The sequence below is a fragment of the Botrytis deweyae genome, assembly GCF_014898535.1.
Source record: "Botrytis deweyae strain B1 chromosome Unknown BDEW_011, whole genome shotgun sequence".
In the NCBI taxonomy this organism is placed as follows: Eukaryota; Fungi; Ascomycota; class Leotiomycetes; order Helotiales; family Sclerotiniaceae; genus Botrytis; species Botrytis deweyae.
In genome coordinates this window covers 720281-738828 of record NW_024066218.1, presented here as the reverse complement: position 1 = coordinate 738828, position 18548 = coordinate 720281, and the positions used below count along the sequence as shown (strand labels likewise).

General features: G+C 43.3%; 5 protein-coding genes across 5 annotated transcripts; 1 reads left to right on the top strand and 4 right to left on the bottom strand.

Moving 5' to 3' along the window:
* Positions 1-32: 32 nt before the first annotated feature.
* EAE98_005671 (uncharacterized protein) lies at positions 33-2090 on the bottom strand (the record flags this gene model as incomplete). The annotated part of the gene is made up of 4 exons (XM_038953293.1): positions 33-960; positions 1021-1511; positions 1583-1694; positions 1837-2090. The coding sequence occupies 4 exons, from the start codon at positions 2088-2090 to the stop codon at positions 33-35; spliced, it is 1785 nt and encodes a 594-aa protein (XP_038810394.1).
* A 315-nt stretch (positions 2091-2405) lies between these two features.
* On the bottom strand, positions 2406-5050 carry EAE98_005670 (uncharacterized protein). Its single transcript, XM_038953292.1, has 10 exons — positions 4678-5050; positions 4499-4614; positions 4304-4450; positions 4139-4253; positions 3771-4004; positions 3654-3709; positions 3408-3605; positions 3086-3315; positions 2869-3022; positions 2406-2797 (listed from the first exon to the last, which is right to left on the bottom strand). Exons 1-10 carry the CDS (start codon positions 4914-4916, stop codon positions 2577-2579), a joined length of 1710 nt encoding a protein of 569 aa, XP_038810393.1. The 5' UTR covers positions 4917-5050; the 3' UTR covers positions 2406-2576.
* A 1117-nt stretch (positions 5051-6167) lies between these two features.
* EAE98_005669 (uncharacterized protein) lies at positions 6168-7135 on the bottom strand (the record flags this gene model as incomplete). Its single annotated transcript, XM_038953291.1, has 5 exons — positions 6168-6299; positions 6355-6560; positions 6618-6771; positions 6826-6918; positions 7064-7135. 5 exons carry the CDS (start codon positions 7133-7135, stop codon positions 6168-6170), a joined length of 657 nt encoding a protein of 218 aa, XP_038810392.1.
* Positions 7136-8065: 930 nt separating this feature from the next.
* EAE98_005668 (uncharacterized protein) lies at positions 8066-8926 on the bottom strand (the record flags this gene model as incomplete). The annotated part of the gene is made up of 4 exons (XM_038953290.1): positions 8066-8185; positions 8248-8591; positions 8649-8721; positions 8768-8926. The coding sequence occupies 4 exons, from the start codon at positions 8924-8926 to the stop codon at positions 8066-8068; spliced, it is 696 nt and encodes a 231-aa protein (XP_038810391.1).
* Positions 8927-11419: 2493 nt separating this feature from the next.
* Positions 11420-15448, top strand: EAE98_005667 (uncharacterized protein; the record flags this gene model as incomplete). The annotated part of the gene is made up of 7 exons (XM_038953289.1): positions 11420-12772; positions 12833-12985; positions 13038-13346; positions 13400-13600; positions 13650-13868; positions 13923-14472; positions 14532-15448. The coding sequence occupies 7 exons, from the start codon at positions 11420-11422 to the stop codon at positions 15446-15448; spliced, it is 3702 nt and encodes a 1233-aa protein (XP_038810390.1).
* Positions 15449-18548: the final 3100 nt, after the last annotated feature.

Genomic DNA, 18548 nt, shown 5'->3' with positions numbered 1-18548 from the left:
TTTCTCGTATCACTGACCCCGTAGAGCCCTGATTATCGCCAATTCCCCTGACTCAATGATAGAAGCCCTTGTATACAATCAACATCGTCCTTCTTGCTCGGGCTCACCGGAGCTTGCATAAATTGTTGAACATCATCATCGGGAGCTTTGGTGTTCTTTGTACTAGCTTCTGCATCCTCATAAACCTGGGGCTCAGAATGAGCGCTCTTTCTTCGCTTATTTTTATTGACGCCAAATTCTGCGTGAGTAGGGATACTAGGATTGTCTTGAAGAATTCCTTTCGGTTCTCTGTCACTCTCCTTTTGGATATGAGCAGGTCGGCGGCGTGGGTTTACGCTATTTTGAGACGGGATCCAATTCTCCTTGTCCGAGTCTCCTGATGGAGATCTCATCAACGGATCTTTATCACTAATCGGTTGTCCCGCCTTTTTAACACCACTCTGCATCCTCGCAACACTTGAGGATGCGCGTCCCATTTTAGGTCTTTTCCCTTGCAGATTCGGTCGAGATGGTGTGTTTCGTTTATTAGGATTGGGTTTTAAAGCACTGCTGCTTGTCGAGCGGATAAGACTAATAGCTGCGATTGCTGAGCCACTGGACTCATTTTCCGCCTGAGTGGTCAGTTCGTCACGAGGCTCTCCTTCGGCACAGAATTCCCAAGTCCGTGCATCACGCGAGCGGCCACTTAGTAGACGAGGCGTGAAAGGGCCATTGAAGGATGAAGATCCCAGAGGTAGGGCACTATGGCTGCGATATAAGCTTCGCATTCGCTTTAGCGGAATGACGCTGGATAATGACGATGTAGGCCGTTCGGCATGTGGGCGGGGAGGGGTGATTTCTCCTTCGACTAACTCTGCTCTACCATCCAGACCAGTTGAAAGACGCACTCGAGATGTAGCAGATGGGGTAGTATCTGTTGTGATTCTTTCAGGGCAAGACGATGGGAAGATTTGTCGAGAACTGGGGATACTTTGTCAGTAGCTTATTCGCGATAGAAGAATTAGAACTGGGATTGCATACATGGTGGGAGTTGTGAACATGGCACTGTGAGCAGCAACAGGGGTTGAGAATGGGTTCACATTATTCCAACGGTTGGCCAGATATCCAGGTGTAGCGGAAAATGATTGGGATAGGGCTTTCGAAACCGATTGGGAGCGAGTTTCCTTGCTGGGTGTCTCTGAGATCAGAGAACTGGGTTCGGTCTTTACTGGAAGCCTTTGAGTACTTTCCGCCGCTTTCTCTGGAGATTTGATTGTAGATGTCATTTCGGGTGCTGACAGCTCAACGGCCTGTGGAATTCGAGATTCCTCCTCATTATCAAGTGTTCTTAGGGCCTCGTTTTGCAGTAATGATTCAGCTTGCTCATCTGTTTCCTGGCTGCTACTATAGTTGACTATGGATGCAGGATCAGAAGACAAGGGATTCAAGCCAAGACCAAAGGCTGCAATCTCATGTGGGAGAAGGGGACGCGACTTTCTTCGATTGATTTGGCGACGATTTTGGAACCATATCTATGGGGATTGACTCGTCAGTCGGGACGCGTCTTGTAATACAGTATAATAGAACTCGGCAATAGCCATACCTGAACTTCCTTCTCGTTCAATCTAACACTTTTTACGATTTCTGCGCGCGCTGCTTTGTTTGGTTTGGGGTTTTCCTTGTACTGGGCTTCGAGAAATGCTTGGTCTTCGGGGCTACAGAAATCAGAATCATCAGCACACCACACTTCGTATAATGTATAACATTTTGTATGGAAACAGCAAGTTTAAGCCAAAAATGGCCAAAAATGACCTCGAAAGGCCTGCAAAGGGCAGATGATGATATAATCCTGCGTACCTGGTTCGTTTCCTTTTCTGCTTCCCGCCTTCCAATTTCCCTTCATTATCAGGGGCCTCTTCCTTGAGGGGAACGTCGTGTGAGGAATTGGCGGGCTCTAACTCCCCGTTGTTGTCTGAATAATTCGGGCGTTCCTTTTCTACTTCGAGTAGGCTCCGGGAGTGAGATTCAGAGCTAGGTTGAGGAATATGTTCAGGGAGAGTTGGTGAGGGAGAGCGGGGTGGAGGCATCGGGGGTAGAGTCGCGTCGTCCATATTAATGATTATTCATACCAAATGAATATGTAATTGAAGGATGGGATATAGAAAATAAATCCTCAATAACAAAAATTCCAATTCCTGCGTGGATAAAATGAATTGGGAGGGATGAGGAACTAGGGGAGGAAGATTTGTATGCATGAGTTGAGGTCGACGCGTTTGGGGAACCGCGACGCAAGCGAGAATCTAAAGAATCTAAGGAATTTCCACATCTACCCCGGAACAGATAATGTTATCATCACGAAGTATGACGAATTAATTTAAATGTTTCATGCAGTTCAAATTCAATGAACCAGAACCTTCAAGGTTCGTCAATATCTCACATTCAATTTTCATGGTTTAATAAAGTCTTGGTAATATATCTAAATTTGCTTCATGACGAACAATTGATCGTCAACACGTGACCTGCATGCACTTTCCGATACAGGACAGGGATTCTTAGTGGTATACAGTATCCTCTTGAACAAAAATACTTTTCCATCTTTACCAGTTGGGTAATCCATCTGGTAGAGCTGCTGCTGTACTAGATTCTGATGTGGATGACGGCAAGGCAACAAAAGGTTCAGTATGAGTAGCTGAAGCGGTACCCGGGCTTGAATAGTTACTAGCAACTCTTGCCTTTCCTTCCGCGATGTCGAGGTCAAGTAATGTTCGTCTGAAAAATTCCAAACTTGCTACTGGCTGGTAGTATGGTACTTCATGACCTTTTGATAAGAGTCAGTAAGTGAATCAAATGTTGATAATATACAAGTAGGTATAGGGAGATATGACACACCTGCTTCGTAAATTCTCAAGAAACTGAAGTTTCCATACTGTCTCACTTCTCCATACTCTGTTCCGTCGACGATGAATGGAGCATATCCTGCTGCCGCAAACTCAGCGCTGTGAGTATAGTTTGCAGCCAAGGAAATGGCTTCTCCTCCAAACCACTAATTGGTCGTGTTAGTTTCGGTTCTTAGTTGCAATGAATAATTATCTGGGGATAAACTTACGTTGCAAATATAATCTGCATCACCGTAGAATAGCGATACTCTAACGTCGTTTGCGAGTAAATATTCTAGATCTTCCAAGAAAGTGGGATAGACAAAATCTCCAGTCTGTTGGAATGCGTAGTAAACTTCATTATTAGCGTCCTCGCTATAATTTAAGTTTACTCCTAGAGCATTCTGTGTAGAGGCCAAGTTGAGGTAATCAAGAAAGTATGTTGGTGGAGTTGGATCATCTGAAAATTTGGTTAGCTCAGATTCATGTCAATGTATTCTTTGAATCGTATGGAGAAGAAATTGAGGAGTGTATCAAAATGAGCAAACGAACCATATGGATGTCTGATGTCATAGGCTCCCCGCCCTCCATATGTATAGAAGACCCCTTCCACTGTGTCTCTGCAGAGGTTCTCGGCTTCAGTGCAAATTGCTTGCTCTACAGCCGTTGTCAAATTTGTTGCTCTGCAAAAACCGATCTGGTCAAGGCAGCCATTGCCCATATTCAAAGCAAACTTCGCAAAGTTGTAGACTATTGTAGTCAGTATAGTGAGCGAATGTTTGGTAGCGGTTCAAGTACCTGTGTCGTTATAAGCCTTGATGCCATATGTGTTGTTCACCGCAAATTCGGGATAACTATCAGTTATATGATTAGTAGATCTTCGATGCATATACAAATATTGGTGACCTGACTTACAAGGGTGCTTGGATATATTCGTCGATAATTCCATTACCAACGCCAAGGGTGTTGAAGTCTAGTTGGATACCTGCAATAGTGCCGTTTGCAATTTCCTGGTTTCTGTCATAGAAGTACTTGTAAAAAGCTGGACCATAGTGACCTCCATAACTTTCTGTCCATAGATTGAATTCCTTTTTCGTGGTGAGGTTGACAGCTGGGTCGAGTTGGGGCAAGCCGCCAAGAAATCCTTGCCTGTGGAACATTAGGACGATGAAAACTTTACAACCGTTATAGAAGGTTGAAGATAACAGAGATGAGAGATCCCAAAAATTGAAGCATGAGCAGCCAGTTTCTACATCTTCAGCAGAGGAAAAAGTGTAACTTACAGAACGTGCCAAGCGGCCACAGCCGACAAATCTGTCGTGTCGAGGGCTGTCGCATTGATGACAGGATATCTTCCTTGTGCTCCAGCAAATGAAGAATTTTCATAAACACCGGTGGCTGTTTCCGAAGTTAGTACGTCTTCATAAACGGTGTGCCGAGCTACTTACATGGATTCAAACTCCCTTCGCCTTCAGAACCATACGAAAAGCCAACGCCCAGAGGTTGAGAAAGGAACAGTAAGTTCGAATACTCGCTAAACGAATAAGGGTTCAATTCGGTAGTGAGGTTTGCTGTAACATTACAAGGCCCCAATTCTGGCAAGGTCAGCTAGTTTCCAATTGATGTTCCATGATGGTACATGCCTTGGAAGAGACCAATCATAGAATCGGAACCTGGTCCACCATTAAGCCATAAAGTGACTGGCGCATTTGCAGGATCGTTTCGAGCTTCAAAAAACCAGAAGAAGGTGTGTGAGTTTCTAAGAAAGTTTAGCATCTTGTGCCTACATTACTTCAAATGTCAGGCTTCGAGAATAACGTACGCATCAAGGTCGATATATCCCGAGTAGGAATTCACACCAGGTGTTGTTTCACACACGCCTTCTTTCCCGGGCTCCTTGTAACGAATCGTTATGTTTTGAGGTGTAACCAGAGTCTTCACCCCAGTTGCATTTGCTGGGACGCCTCGGCCCGCCAGACTAGCTTGCACATTCCTTTGGGTGATTTTGGCACCGTTCACCACTGTGAACAATGCCAATCCTGCCGTTATTGGGGAAATCATTGTTCATACAGAGGAGTATATTCAACGAGAGTGTCATAAACATGCCTTTATGAACAGGCTTGGGGGTACAGTACTTATAGGTATGGGAACACACGTCAACATCGCGAATCTTAACGTCCTTCCTGATGTGTTTTAGCTCATTATCACTATGCAAAACGCCCGCATCAACTCCACTGAATGAGCAGCATTCAAACCTCGTCACATTTCAAGCAGTTAAATCGAGCTCGGAATACGAGGTATAGTAGCCGCCTCATCATATTGCAGATCGAGTGACGATTGTACTTCAAGGATAATCTAGGAATCTTGCTCGAACTGCATTGTGTAGGATAGGGTTTGTAGATAAGACAAATGAATACAAACTTTTTTCACTAATGTTTTTTGGTAGACGCTACCTGGTACACAAGGAGAGTTCGGCTCGGAAACTATTCATTGGGCAATTATGGTGAACAAACTTGTTAGCCTTCGCTCAATCTGGTATAATGTTGTACACGATAAGAAGTGGTGCGGGGTTTGTTGGTTGGGGTATTTAAATGCAATATTCGTGTATGGAGTATTTCTCATATCGGAGAAGCATCTCTGTTGGGAAATGCATCTCATACTCATACAGGGATAGGACTGGCGAAAACAACGAAGAGTATATCGTCATATCCTTCAAGGTCAAGCTGGTACCAAAACTCGATGACAAGCAAACAAAAAGCATGAGGGGTAGGTAGTAATAAGAACTTGTAAATCGACAATCCGAGCTTCCTTCTCTGGCCTAGTAGCTAAGTCTGACCGCTGATGTAGAAAGTTTCTAGATTTGAATTTGGCAAATGATGAGATATGCTGATAATACATGTCTGGGAGGCTGGGAGGCTGGGTGATACTTAAAAATTCAATTTCCTGGTCATATCCAATCACATTTTAACCACTTTTTTTTCCTGTATGGCCTTACAAGCCCTTGAGTTCATAAAGTTGTCTATCAAAAGAACTAATGGCTTTTTGCTCTAGCTACGTAAGCTGCCAATGGCAGTGATATCTCGAGAATTAATTCTATCTCAAGATGTTCGTCGCTCGTAAAATTCCCAATCCATCCCTCCCAGCATACCCCTTGGCCTGTGATGTGCCCTGCCCCGAGTAAACGAGAGAGCGTCATCTGCCTCTATCCGCAAAACCGATCGACAGGAGAAATGCAAATACCACCGAGAGAAAAAGAACTATCTAAGATGCTGCTAATTGATCGAAGGTCCTCTGGACATTATTGCGGTCGATTTACAAATCGTTGTCATCCTCATCTGGGAGTGGCATAGCGGCGGCGTCTTCCATCTCCTTGTGGTAAACCTTCAAGAGCTCCTCGTCGACTTGTGCAGTTGGTGGTGCTAATGCTGGTGCAGCAACGAATTCCTGATACATATTAGTCACAATACTTTGAGAATTATGGAGATAGTTGTGCCCGTACCAAAGTTGGGTTACCAACGAGCTTGCGGGCCAACCACAAGAAAGGCTTCTCGAAGTTGTAGTTGGATTTGGCCGAAATGTCGTAGTACTGGAGATTCTTCTTTCTGTGGAAGGTGATGGTCTTTGCCTTTACTTTACGTTCCTTGACATCGACCTTGTTTCCGGTAAGAACAATAGGAATGTTTTCGCAAACACGAACCAAGTCACCTATTCGGAAAATTAGTTTTTGAGACCATTCTAACATGAGAGTTTGAAGGAACTTACGATGCCAGTTAGGAACGTTCTTGTATGTGATACGGGAAGTAACATCGAACATGATGATACCGCATTGGCCGTTAATGTAATATCCATCACGGAGACCTCCGAACTTTTCTTGTCCAGCAGTATCCCAGACGTCGAATTGAATGTTTCCCAAGTTCTGCAAGTGTTAGTAAACCTTGCCTCGGATCAAGGTGGGGAATTCGCAACATACGGTAGTAAATCCAAGGGGGTGAACTTCGACACCGAGAGTAGCAATATATTTCTTCTCGAACTCACCAGTCAAATGGCGCTTGACGAAGGTGGTCTATTTGATGATTAGTCTATGATTCAAGACGCTACTACGCCACTATCGTTGGAAAGAAGGCGCAAATTTCGCGACGATGATATCCAACTTAACAACTTGACAACGGCGGGAGCAATATGGCCATCTCTAAGTTCGACTTGCTTACCTTTCCGGTTCCTCCATCACCGACAAGCACAAGCTTGAAGGTTGGTGTGGTTGTAGCAGAGGAGTCCGCCATGATTTCTTTATGTTTTCGTTAGGTAGAAGTTGAGGTAAGCAGATCTCGCACAGGTCGATACTGTTGATCAAATGGTCAGCGCAAATGAAAAGTTGTTGATGCGAAAATGAATTTGATGACTAGAAGAGTTGTAGAGGAGGAGGGGTACCTGTTATCGTTGAAAATTCGTCGTGGACGTGGTGGAGTATGATTTGGTCTCCAAGGATGTGAGAATGTTTTGATTGCTACAAGACCAAAACTTTAGTGAGAAGAAAGCGGTGGGCGAACTTTATGTAAGCGAAAAATGGATTTTTTGACAGAAGTCACGTTATTATTCTGTCATTCATTGGATTCATTCACCTGTCAACCAATTTCAAAATCTTGGAACTGTGGAATTAAGTAGAATGAAATTTTTGAATGCATGAATGCAGTTTGTGAATTATCACATTGTATTGTTTTGTTTCGGAATTATCATTTGATTTTATCTGATTCGAAGCCTTTGGGTAGTATGGTGTGTACTTACGAGCCTTCCTGGTAGGTAGATGATATCAAAAGCATCATTTCATTGTTCGTCTTTGTTTACTTGTACGCACAACTACCTGCTAGGTATCAGGATAGTAACAAGTATACCCGTGGACATTCTATCACAGTAGGTATCTTCCGGAAGCTACTGAGAATCTACTGGTCAACCGCCTTAGTTATCAGATGTAAGATCATCTAGTCGTTTCTATACCAGGCTATCTAGTTTGACCTTGATACACAGAAAGTGTTACTGGTAACTACTAGGTACTAACGTGTATTGAATCTAACGATGCCCAAATCAACCTTATGTGTTGGCATGGAAAAAATTGGGCCAAACTATTCCATCAGAACCCAAACGCCATGCAAACTCCTACGCTCGAATGGCAGATGCCACAATATGCCCAGGTGTTAGGAGTAGTCAATTTTAATCTACAATGGCAGAATGTGACAGCCCAAAAGCCCTCTGCCTCCCCAATTTCTTCGTGGTGTCAAACTTAATTGTAGCTCTTGGCGTCCCAAATCTCTTGAAACCTTTACCATAACCTCGCGCTATTGTCAAAGTATAGATTAGTAAGATTTTCGAGCATCTCGTCACGATAGAGAACACATACGCCCTCATTTCCTTGTACACATTCTCCCACCCTTTTCAAGCCATCATGATTCGCATGATTGACGTAGCCAAAATTCCTGATTGTATCACCAGCTTTTAGACCAGCATCGTCCGCAGGGCTTCCCGCTGCAACGCTATTGACCTTTGCAAAAGGTAGATCCAAAGGTGCTGGCTCATCGAAAGAAGGTACAATTCTACCAGCCTGAACTTCGTCGACAACGGGCTCCTCTGTGTTTGGGCTTTCGGCAAGTCTTGCAAAATGTTCGTGAATATGCTTCTCAATGACGCTCATAAGGGCTTTGTGGTCGTTTTTGAGATAAATAATCCGTGATCTAGTAGTTCTAACTTTACGGACTAAATTAGCTTAGATCATACATACTTTCATGAAAGTAGAATGCTTACTTTGTGCAACGTCTAAATCTGCTCTGGGGAAACCATCAGGAGTTAAAAGTCTTGTATTCATGTCCACACCATGCTAATGTATATTAGCAGAAGCTCATATGATTTGAAGTATAACCTGCCGAGTCAAGAACACCACTCAGAGCTTTGATTTCAGCTTCTATATTGTCTTTCTTAGCCTGAAGTTGAGGAAATGTTAAGCCATTAGTTTGCATTCCATTTGCGGCTCCTGGTCCAGAGGTAGGACCAGAGGGAATCGTAGGGGCATGTAGATTTTCCATGTTTAAAGGTAATCCCATCTCACGTTGTGCTGCTGCTTGATATTCTTGAAGAAAGTGAGATCATTCATTCAGCCTTGTGGATTATGTTAGACCAGGCTGCGTTGATAGACGCAATGCATGAAGCTTATGTAAAAATAGCGGGGTAAACCAAAGTAGAGCTCCGACGATGACTAATCTCCCGCTCCACAATTCTGCATTCACTCCAGTTGACCAGCTTCAGTTCCTGAGCGTCTTCATGAGGCTGTTGAATCACAAGTGTGATTTGGCTGTGTAAGTGTGCTTAGACAGGACGATATGAAGATAAACGCAAAAGACATTTTCTTCCTTCAAAATGTGTTATATATTGATAAAATGCACCATGGACACAAAGTTGGCAATTTGCTAGTTGAAGTTTTCTTGCAATGAAGGGGGAATGAGAAGTTTGCAATGCCAGAGTTAAGTCACAGTACATTGGGAACGAAAAATGCAATCATTATGACAGTCTGGAGACATATCATACCTCTGCATGTCTCTCTTCTCGTCATCCTTGCCCGTTCGTTCAGCCATTGTGTATGGGTGTTCCGCGCATCTTTAGGCCAAGAAGTCGAAAGAATAGTAATTCATCTTCATATTATTGTGGAACTTGTACACCAACGAGAATTAGTGGTTCCCTCTAGCATGATAGTAAATGCCAGCAGTTGAGAATCAAAGCAGTTATGGATTAGCAGTATTAGCTTGATGCCGTGGAATACTATCCCAACATCCAGGTAGTGATATTGGCGGAGTAAAAATTAATAGTATTCACGTAAACTTTCTTTCTTTGCAAGGCGCGCATGTTCATCCTCTCACCAGTACCCTCTTTTCTCCCTGAATATATCTTTTAGCTTTGTGGAGGATATGAAAAAGTTTACAGGCTTGTCTGGTGATGTACTAGTGGCTGGCGTGCGAGTGTTGCATCGAAAGTTCTGTAGAAAGGATGAGGAATTTGTATGGTGACTAGAGAGTAATCGCGATAAAACTACATGAAGAGAGAGCTCTGTTGATCCCTAATCCTGTTTGTTATGCGTAGATCTTATTTGCAAGAGTTTATGCTTGATTCCTGAGGAGCAGTGCGGTGCTTAGCTTCTGCACATATAACGCTTGTGAGATTGGTATATGTAGATGAAAACTTTGTGACAACCCCCTGTGTAAGCCGCATTGCGAAGCTTCACCGCAGATGCATGCCTGGCATTATTATTTGTGACTCGCAACAAGAGATCGGGTTAAACAATTGATATATACGTTGAGTCGTATAACCCAAGTGCCGTTTCATTCTTCAAGTATAAGGAGGTGCAAGGTAACGTGTAACGAGCGTCTTATTATTTATAGAGCCAGCAATACCAATAAGTGACTGCGAGCGAGCGAGTGTATCGCTGTGATGGCTGATGACTGTCAGCATCGATGGCAAAAGGTCTCTGGGGCTGCGCTTCGAAGAATGCGTTAACAGTCTAAAGACATGATTTGCGGATAAATTCAGCAGCGGTAGTCAAAAACTGCAGTTTGTTCAATTTGCCAAGTGCGACTGTTCCTCGAGGGACTTTGAGTGTGATTGATGACCTTTGTTAATTTTTCTGTAGTTTTCTATCTCTTCTGGTCAGCAAATCAAGTCTTGAAAAGAAGTGTCGGGGGTTCGGCAGGCGTCAACCCACGAGATCAGTTGGATGGCTTTTATACAGTGAGCCCAAGCTAGGGGACGATTCTGTATGATCATAGATGAGTCTACAAATTCAAAGAGTAAGACCGAGAGAGCAAGAGGGGGTTAGCTTTATCGTTTTAGGGAAGCTATTCCGTGCTGGTAAGTGAGGGAGAGTAAAGTCCGAATACATTCGTAGCGTCAAGGTCCTTACTCCGCTTTTCAAATACCCTACTTCATCACTTAAACAGAGTAGATGACAACTTACAAATATTGTTTGTTGCAGTTATAGGCGTATTTCTTGTTTGAGTTGTGATTTTGACCATACAAAACCTCATGATAAAGTGATACATAAGAATCTATGTGGAATTATGACAACTCCTCTAATTAGTGGTTGTTAATTTTGAGACAAAACTGAACATGAAAATCTAGTAGTAGACAATTCCAAGGTTGTTTTTGTTTATACTTTGATTCTAAATTTTGGTTTGTATTGTATCACTCGGCCGATGAGTTGTTGTGGTCAACTTTTTTTTTTTTTTTTGCAGACTCAACTTACATTTGAAATTACCCCTTCGCGTATATTTACACCAGAACAAACACACCTCGAACCTTCCCAACTTGACTTATACCCAAAGAGTTGCTCTTTCTCTCCATTTCATTGTGATATCAGAATTAATTTATTCAGTTGATCTTCTTTTCCTTCACAACTTTACATTGGCAAACCCTTCTTGGTCCATTGGAACGATTTTGTATCTACATTTTTGCTCCACTTGCTCCCTTTGCTTTTGCTCCTTTTTGATTCAATTTTGATTCAATTTTACTCCTCTCTTCTAAGAAATATTATGGAAACTTGTATCCAGGAAAATAAAGCTTTTGACGTATCAATCGAATCGGTTCCTGTTATCAAAAAAGCTGATATCTTGGTCAAGAAAACCACACCCCTTCGCGGATCTACAAATATTGGGACATCAAAGCACATTAAAGATAAATTTGGTGAGGAAGTTCCAGCTCTTGGACAGAAGTGGTGGTCAAATAGTACAGCTGATCCCCCCGCCAAAGGCGTCTACGAAGCAAGGCATTTTCCAGAAAATTGCATCACCTTTGACACGAAATATACCATCAACTACTACAACGAAGAAGGTGTACCAATTGAAAGTCCTATCGAAGATCCTATCGAAGAACCCGTCCGAGTAAAGAAGTTAATGTGGAACAGAGAAAGAACCTCTGAGCCCGCTGATACTGTTCATCTCGTCGGCGATCTATCGACCAATCCCCAAGAGCTTTTCAAAATGGAACCAGATACCTTAAATCACCCAGGAAAATCCGCCACTAACGATCACTTTGATGAAAATACTCAAGTTGATCTCACACCTATCATAAATCAATTTGTAGATGAGTCTACTACAATGCAAGTCATCAGCCACCAAGAGAAACCTGCAACCAGTGGCAGCTTTGACATCAATTCCGAGATCAGTCACTCAGCCGTCGAAAATGAACGTGCGGGAGAATCCTTCACTGCCATGCCAGTCACTGGCGACCGGGAGAGATCTGCCATAGATAACAGTTTCGGAAACAAAATTTCTAACACGATGCGAACTTTGGCTGCCAAAGGACTACAGGTGGTCAATGATTTAGATGAGAAAGCTGCTGCTCGCGCTCAATTTTTTGATGACACAGACGATCAAGATACAGATGACCACATTGCAGCAATGACTGCCACCAGGCGCCATGACAAGTCTTCGACGAGTAGCAGTCTGGGAAGCAGAGTCTCTAGCACCATGCGCAACCTGGCTGAAGTTGGATTACAAGTCATTCACGATCTAGATGAGAAAGCCGCTCGTCACGCTAGATTCTCCTTGGATAGTCCAATTCCAATGGAACCAGAGCCAGTAGTTACGAACCAAACAAATCCGTTCGAAAAGTTTCTACACACCATCAAGCGACGAGGTGGACATAGAAAGACAACCAGCTGCGACATTTCTAGAAATAGAATTGAAGGAAGCTTGTTTGAATCACCTATCGCCTCACAGAGACCTGGCCACAGAAAGTCCTTATCGGGCAGCTCCTATGGGTTTGTAAATAACATGAAGAGTGTTGGAACCAGTCTTGCAAGCTTCAGTATTGCACCACGTTCAAGAACGGGCATGTCCTCTCGCCATCAACGAACTGACTACAGCAGTAGAGCGTCCTATGCTGTAAGTAATCTTCTTCCCGTCCTCAACTTATGGAGGTACACGACTAATATTATTCAATAGGGAAGAGCTTCTGAAGATAACGGAAATTGCTTATCCCGGGCATTCATCCTCGATAAGGAGGTGATTAAGCGCATGGAACAACGTCAAGGCGTCATTGAGGAGATTCTATCCACTGAGAAGGTTTACCTTGATGATGTTCAAGCTCTCATACGTGTACGCTGCAATAGATCCATTACGTTTCACTCTTTTACTGATCCTTACCTAGGTTTTTGATGGTCTCCTAATCGCCATCCCTATTCTTTCGCAGAGCTTACGCAAGTCCATTGTCATTACTCTCAAGGATATCTGGAACCACAACAACCAACTCTACAATGAACTTGTCACAGTTGTGGCCAATACAAACAAGTCTTCTGGGGTAGGAGTGGTTAATCCACCAAGCCACCCGCCAGTGAAGGGACACAAGAGATGGCAAAGTCTAGGGGAAGCACCTGCTTCAAATCCTACCGAAAGCCGTGGTCGACACATTGGTGATCCGAAGGTTGCGGGAGAGATTGCAAAGGTCTTTTGCGGAAAGGTTCGGAAATCATACTCTTCTTCATGGCACAAATACTAACACGTCATAAGCAGATCCCAGGATTGTTCTTGTATGAATCTTATGGAATCATGCATAGTGAGGTTATGAAGCAAATTCATACATCATATAGAACCACGGATGAATGGAAAGATTTCAATCAAGCGATCCGATCAACTGAGGAAATGATCATCTCTACTGATAATCGAGAGAATGGCTCCCGCAAAGGACGACACTTCGATGATTACTTCATCAAGGTAAGTGAACAATCTCTTCTGGACATTCGGACGCTGACAGTGTTCAAAGCCTATCCATCGCATTGCTAGATACGAAGTTTTGTTTGGTCGTCTCCTAGAACAAAGCCCAGTCTGCGATTGCCCAGAATCCTCAACCACCGTTGAGACTGCGCTTTTTCGACTCAAGGAAGTTCATAAGACAATGAACTCTGCTGCAGGTAATCATCAAAAGGCAACTGCTATGTCAAGAACATGGCTATTGCAGGATCGTCTACTTTTTACAAGCCAGGCAAGTCTTCAAATTTCAACTACCTGCCTTCTCCTGCTGACATTACCTACCTAGCCGGAAAGTAGATCTCGTGATAAAGTCCGCATGCTTGAGCAGAACCATTTGTGTGGTGTGCTTCATGTTTGTTGGCAGACACAAGACACTGTTGCAGGTCGTAACATCACCGGACAGTACCTCATAGCTCTCATGTATGAGAAATTCTTCGTTCTTGCTCAGCCTTCCGGAACACAAGATGAGATTTATGCCATTCAAGCCTGTATTCCAATCAGTGAGCTCACTGTGGAGGATGTTGATAACGGTAAAGGTATTACCAACTCTTCTTGCTTGAATTCTCCAAGCTCCATTATTCTGCACATAGTTTCTGACATGAAATACCTAGGTTTACAATGTCACACGGCGCCCCATTCCTGGAAGATTGTATTTGAACACATCTCTCAACTCTTCGAAATTATAGTGAGCGCATGCTCAGCAAAGGAAGAGTTGGAGTGGAAGAGCCGTTTGATCGATCGTTCTGGCAAACTATGCAATAGCACTGTTCAGCAAGAAATGACTGCATCATTATCACTTGATATCAAGCCGATGGGAACGGTCTATGGAAAGCCAGGTATGTCTCAAATACTTCTAGTAATTTTCTGTTCTTTCGGCTAATCGATTCTACAACAGGTACTGTTGCTCGACGCAACTCTATCCACAGAGCAACAACAATGAAAGGTCAAACCACCATTCCTCGTAGCGTTATCGTTAGAAACACTAGTGCCACAGCCGAACCTTCTCTTTCAAGCTCCGCTTCTCAGCTCTCGATCAACAGATCCCAATCCCTAGCCGGTCCACATCGCCCTACAATCCTTGCTCCTTCCCGCACAGAGCGCGTCCGTCTTGAAACGCTTCTCGCCGACGTCTGGACCCGCGATATCATCCCTTACCCAGGCATGGGCTCCCGACCCCACAGAGAACACACGGTCCGAGCATCTGCAAGCTCGATGATGCGCAAAATTAGCCATGCAAGCATCTCCAGCATCACCAAGCGCTCGGGTAGTATTGCCAGTCTTCACAAGAGCGCAGAAGATCACACGGCCACCGAGCTCGATAGTCTCAGACCGATGGTTCTCAATCGTCAAGCTCGTCACAACTCTAGCGATAGTATGCCGTTGCCCGAAGACGAACACTCCTTGTGCCAGGATGCAAGCGGTGGAAGACAGGGTTCGCGACTTGCTGTGATTATTGATGAGAAAGAGGGTAGTACTGGTACGGGAGCTGCTCGTTCTCCAACTGCCAGTCCAATCATGGCGCGTCTTGCAAGTTTCAGAAGCAAGAAGAGCTCGGGCTCGTTGGATGATTCGTTGAATTCTAAGCGCTCTACTGCTTCCAAGTCTCCGTCGGGAAAGAGCTCGTTGGCTTTGCCAATTGTTACGGCTGCTCATGGAGAAGAGGTCAGAAAGGAGAATGTATTGCATTTATCGATGACGGTTGATGGTAGTAGTGGTGGAGAGGAAGTAGCTGGAGATTTATTGCAGGCGCAGCAGAGAAAGGGTAGAAATAGGGCCATGCTAATGGAGGGATTCAAAAATCTTTTCCGTTAGGTTAAGGGGGACACATTGACTTGTATTAGGTAATTCATAGGTAGGTAGCGTTTGTTTATAGGGAATATTAAGGATTATTTGATATTTGTCGGCTTTGACGATGTGATTGTGAAGAGAATTTATGAGCATTGAACAGTCTGGATTATGATACTTGGGACGAGTAATGATTTGTTTGTCTCTCGACTTCAGTACTTACACGATGAGATAAATTTAGACCAAGGCCCAAAAGATCTTTAAATGTGTGGTTTCATTCTGGATTCGTATGGTGCATTTGTATTCTCTTTATATGTGAGATCTTAGGATATCGTGATCTTCCAAGTCGTAAATATTGAGATACTACTAACTAGAAAGGTTGAGATGATAGAGCATGAAGTAAATATTGATTTGGTACTCTGAGATCAAACTTCATGAATATACATATATTAGCCATACAATAAATAACAACTACCTACTCGGACATATTTATTAGAAGAATTCTAGCTGAGAGTGTGACCTGACCTGCATTACTTTCAGATCCAAAACGAGGAACTGAAGTGATCTCTCCTCAGGGTGTTGCAACTATCGAATAAAACAAACTTTCCACACTCATTCGTTAACAGACTATCCGCTGAAGTTATAAGATGGATACGTGTGATTTTGCACCAGAATATAGATGAACTTTAAGTTGTATGCAATTTACTTTCATTTCACCTCATTCGCATTCCTCACGAAATCGCTGATCCAAGCGAGATCACATTCACAACCACCCAGTCTTTCGACTCGGAATATTGAGGTTTCCAAACGCATGCCGGCAAATTTTTGGCGTCCAATGAGTTTTCACAGTCTCACACCGAGGTCACCAGAAAATCTGCTGGATGGAAATAGCCGTCTATCAGCCTAAGTATATTATTATGGCCTTTTAATTTAACTTCATTTACCATGTAAAATACATCGAGGCAATGGCATTGACGAACAGGAATACCTCAAGATAAGTTGTGTGAATGCCAGCCGGGAGATACTGGTCCGCTTTATTGCTGCGTCGAAGCTTTCGTCCTTTCTCATCTTGCTCGTGACTTGTAGACTTCTTCGCTCTTCCAGCCCTAATGGAACACTTCTACTCTCGCATCTCAATGCATATGATCAATATCACAATCGACTACAAATCAAGCTTACCCCATTAGTGCTTGAATGACTGCGCGCTACTTGGCCAAACCCTAGAGAAAATGGATATCATCAGAGATATTTGCAACGGCGTGACAAGTAAATTTCGCAAGAAGATGGTGAATGAGAAGAGTGCCGAATTGATCAGACACTTACTTGATGTCGGGTCGGAGGTACCTGAGGGGATCATTTATACAATGCGAATTGTAATAAACGATGGGAATAACACCTAGGAGTATCTAGTTCTTCCCCACAAGATCAGACGTCTTTCGAAATGCCTGCAATCATTCCGGCGTAGATGACTGGGCTTTCCGAGATGTCGACATGTCAATTTTTGGTGGTCTGTTGAGAGGGATGCCCGGACTGGATAGTATATAGATAGTATATAGGACTGGGCAAAAGTGATGAAAGTGATAGCTATTGGTATGATGTATAACGAGTCTGTCTACATTGCCATGCAAATCCGATTTGTGGATGAACTGGGGAAGGTACCAAAGTTTGAAATACTGGCTTATGCAGTCTTGACTTTTGATGATGAAGAATTAGTAAAAATCGATTCCAGTAACTGCCCATTGCCAATTGGCGAACAGTAAGCAGTCTCGAGGTAGTCTGTAGCGTATGTACCTAGTAAAAGTAAAGACCAATGTTGAAAACACCGTTTCATCTCTCTCCGCATAGATCAATTACTGCGCTAGCCATCATTGAAGATGATAACCTTGCTATTAAAACACTTAATCGATCACTCTCGCGAGATCTTAATCATAAATTTCAAATTTGATTTATAGATCTATAGGTAAATGAAAAGTGCTCGAAACTCGCACATGCATGTTACTAATGTCTGACATATAAATGATCGTATAACAGATTTGATGTACTACAACAATTATGTTCTATAGATCTATAGTGATGCCGACTTGACAATGTAGCTGATTGAAACACGGAATCATCTACCGTTAACAGCATTTCGTAAAACACAATATCTTTGAAACCTGGGAGTTTCAACCCCAGACAAGAACTAATAAGAATACCAAGATATGTTTTCGTTATGATTGTGACTTGTGGCTTGTGTATAATGATTATTCAGGAAAAGTCACTTGATTTGAAGCTTACGCAGTGCTAAGGCTGTGTAGAGCTCTTTGCATTGTACAGACGAGGACACCAGAATAAGTATCTGTAATCATCAAATCCGAATCGAAGTTCTGAGGTATGTGTTTGTAAGACAACGCTGGCCGAATCGCTGGCCAAATCACCGACCAAGAATGTGATGTGATGATAAACTCCACCAACACCTATCAAGAGACCGAACAAACCGAATTGAGCACAGAAGAAGCGCGCGCATGAGAGCAGCCGCCACCATAGTAATGGCTGCGTCCTTACAGTAATGCATACCTAGGTATACCGGTATGACATTGCGAGATGAGGCATTTGTATAGTTGGTTTCCATTGGCAGCTTCGTTTGATATTATAACTTGGCTTCTTTTTAACTTTACCGAACATTCCGGATGGAACTTCTATCGACCCCACTCATGTCAAACAGCAACATCCTCGTCGTCAAAGTCAAAACAGAGCGTCCATACGATCGATACGATTCCTTACTCATAACTCAAGACCGAGCATCAATACGATCAATACGACCGATAGTATGTGTAAGATCTAGTCTTCCCAAATACTGGTGTACCATATCTGCTTTTAAACTGGGGAACCCTCTATAAGGATTTTCGACAGAACAGGGTTAGTTTGCCATTCCAGGTCTCATTTTCCCCTTAAGACTTGGCTTTGACCCAATTGATCTCAGCTTGCTTTTGTTTGGAATTACGACTGCGCCTTGTGGATGGAGGATTTGCATAAATATGCTTACTCCGCATATCTCATACTCCTTCCGAGGCAACTATCTGCCTGCTTGATGAGTGAGCTGGTATGCATGGTATTCTTTATTTGATCCTCTTCAAAGGCCAAAGGA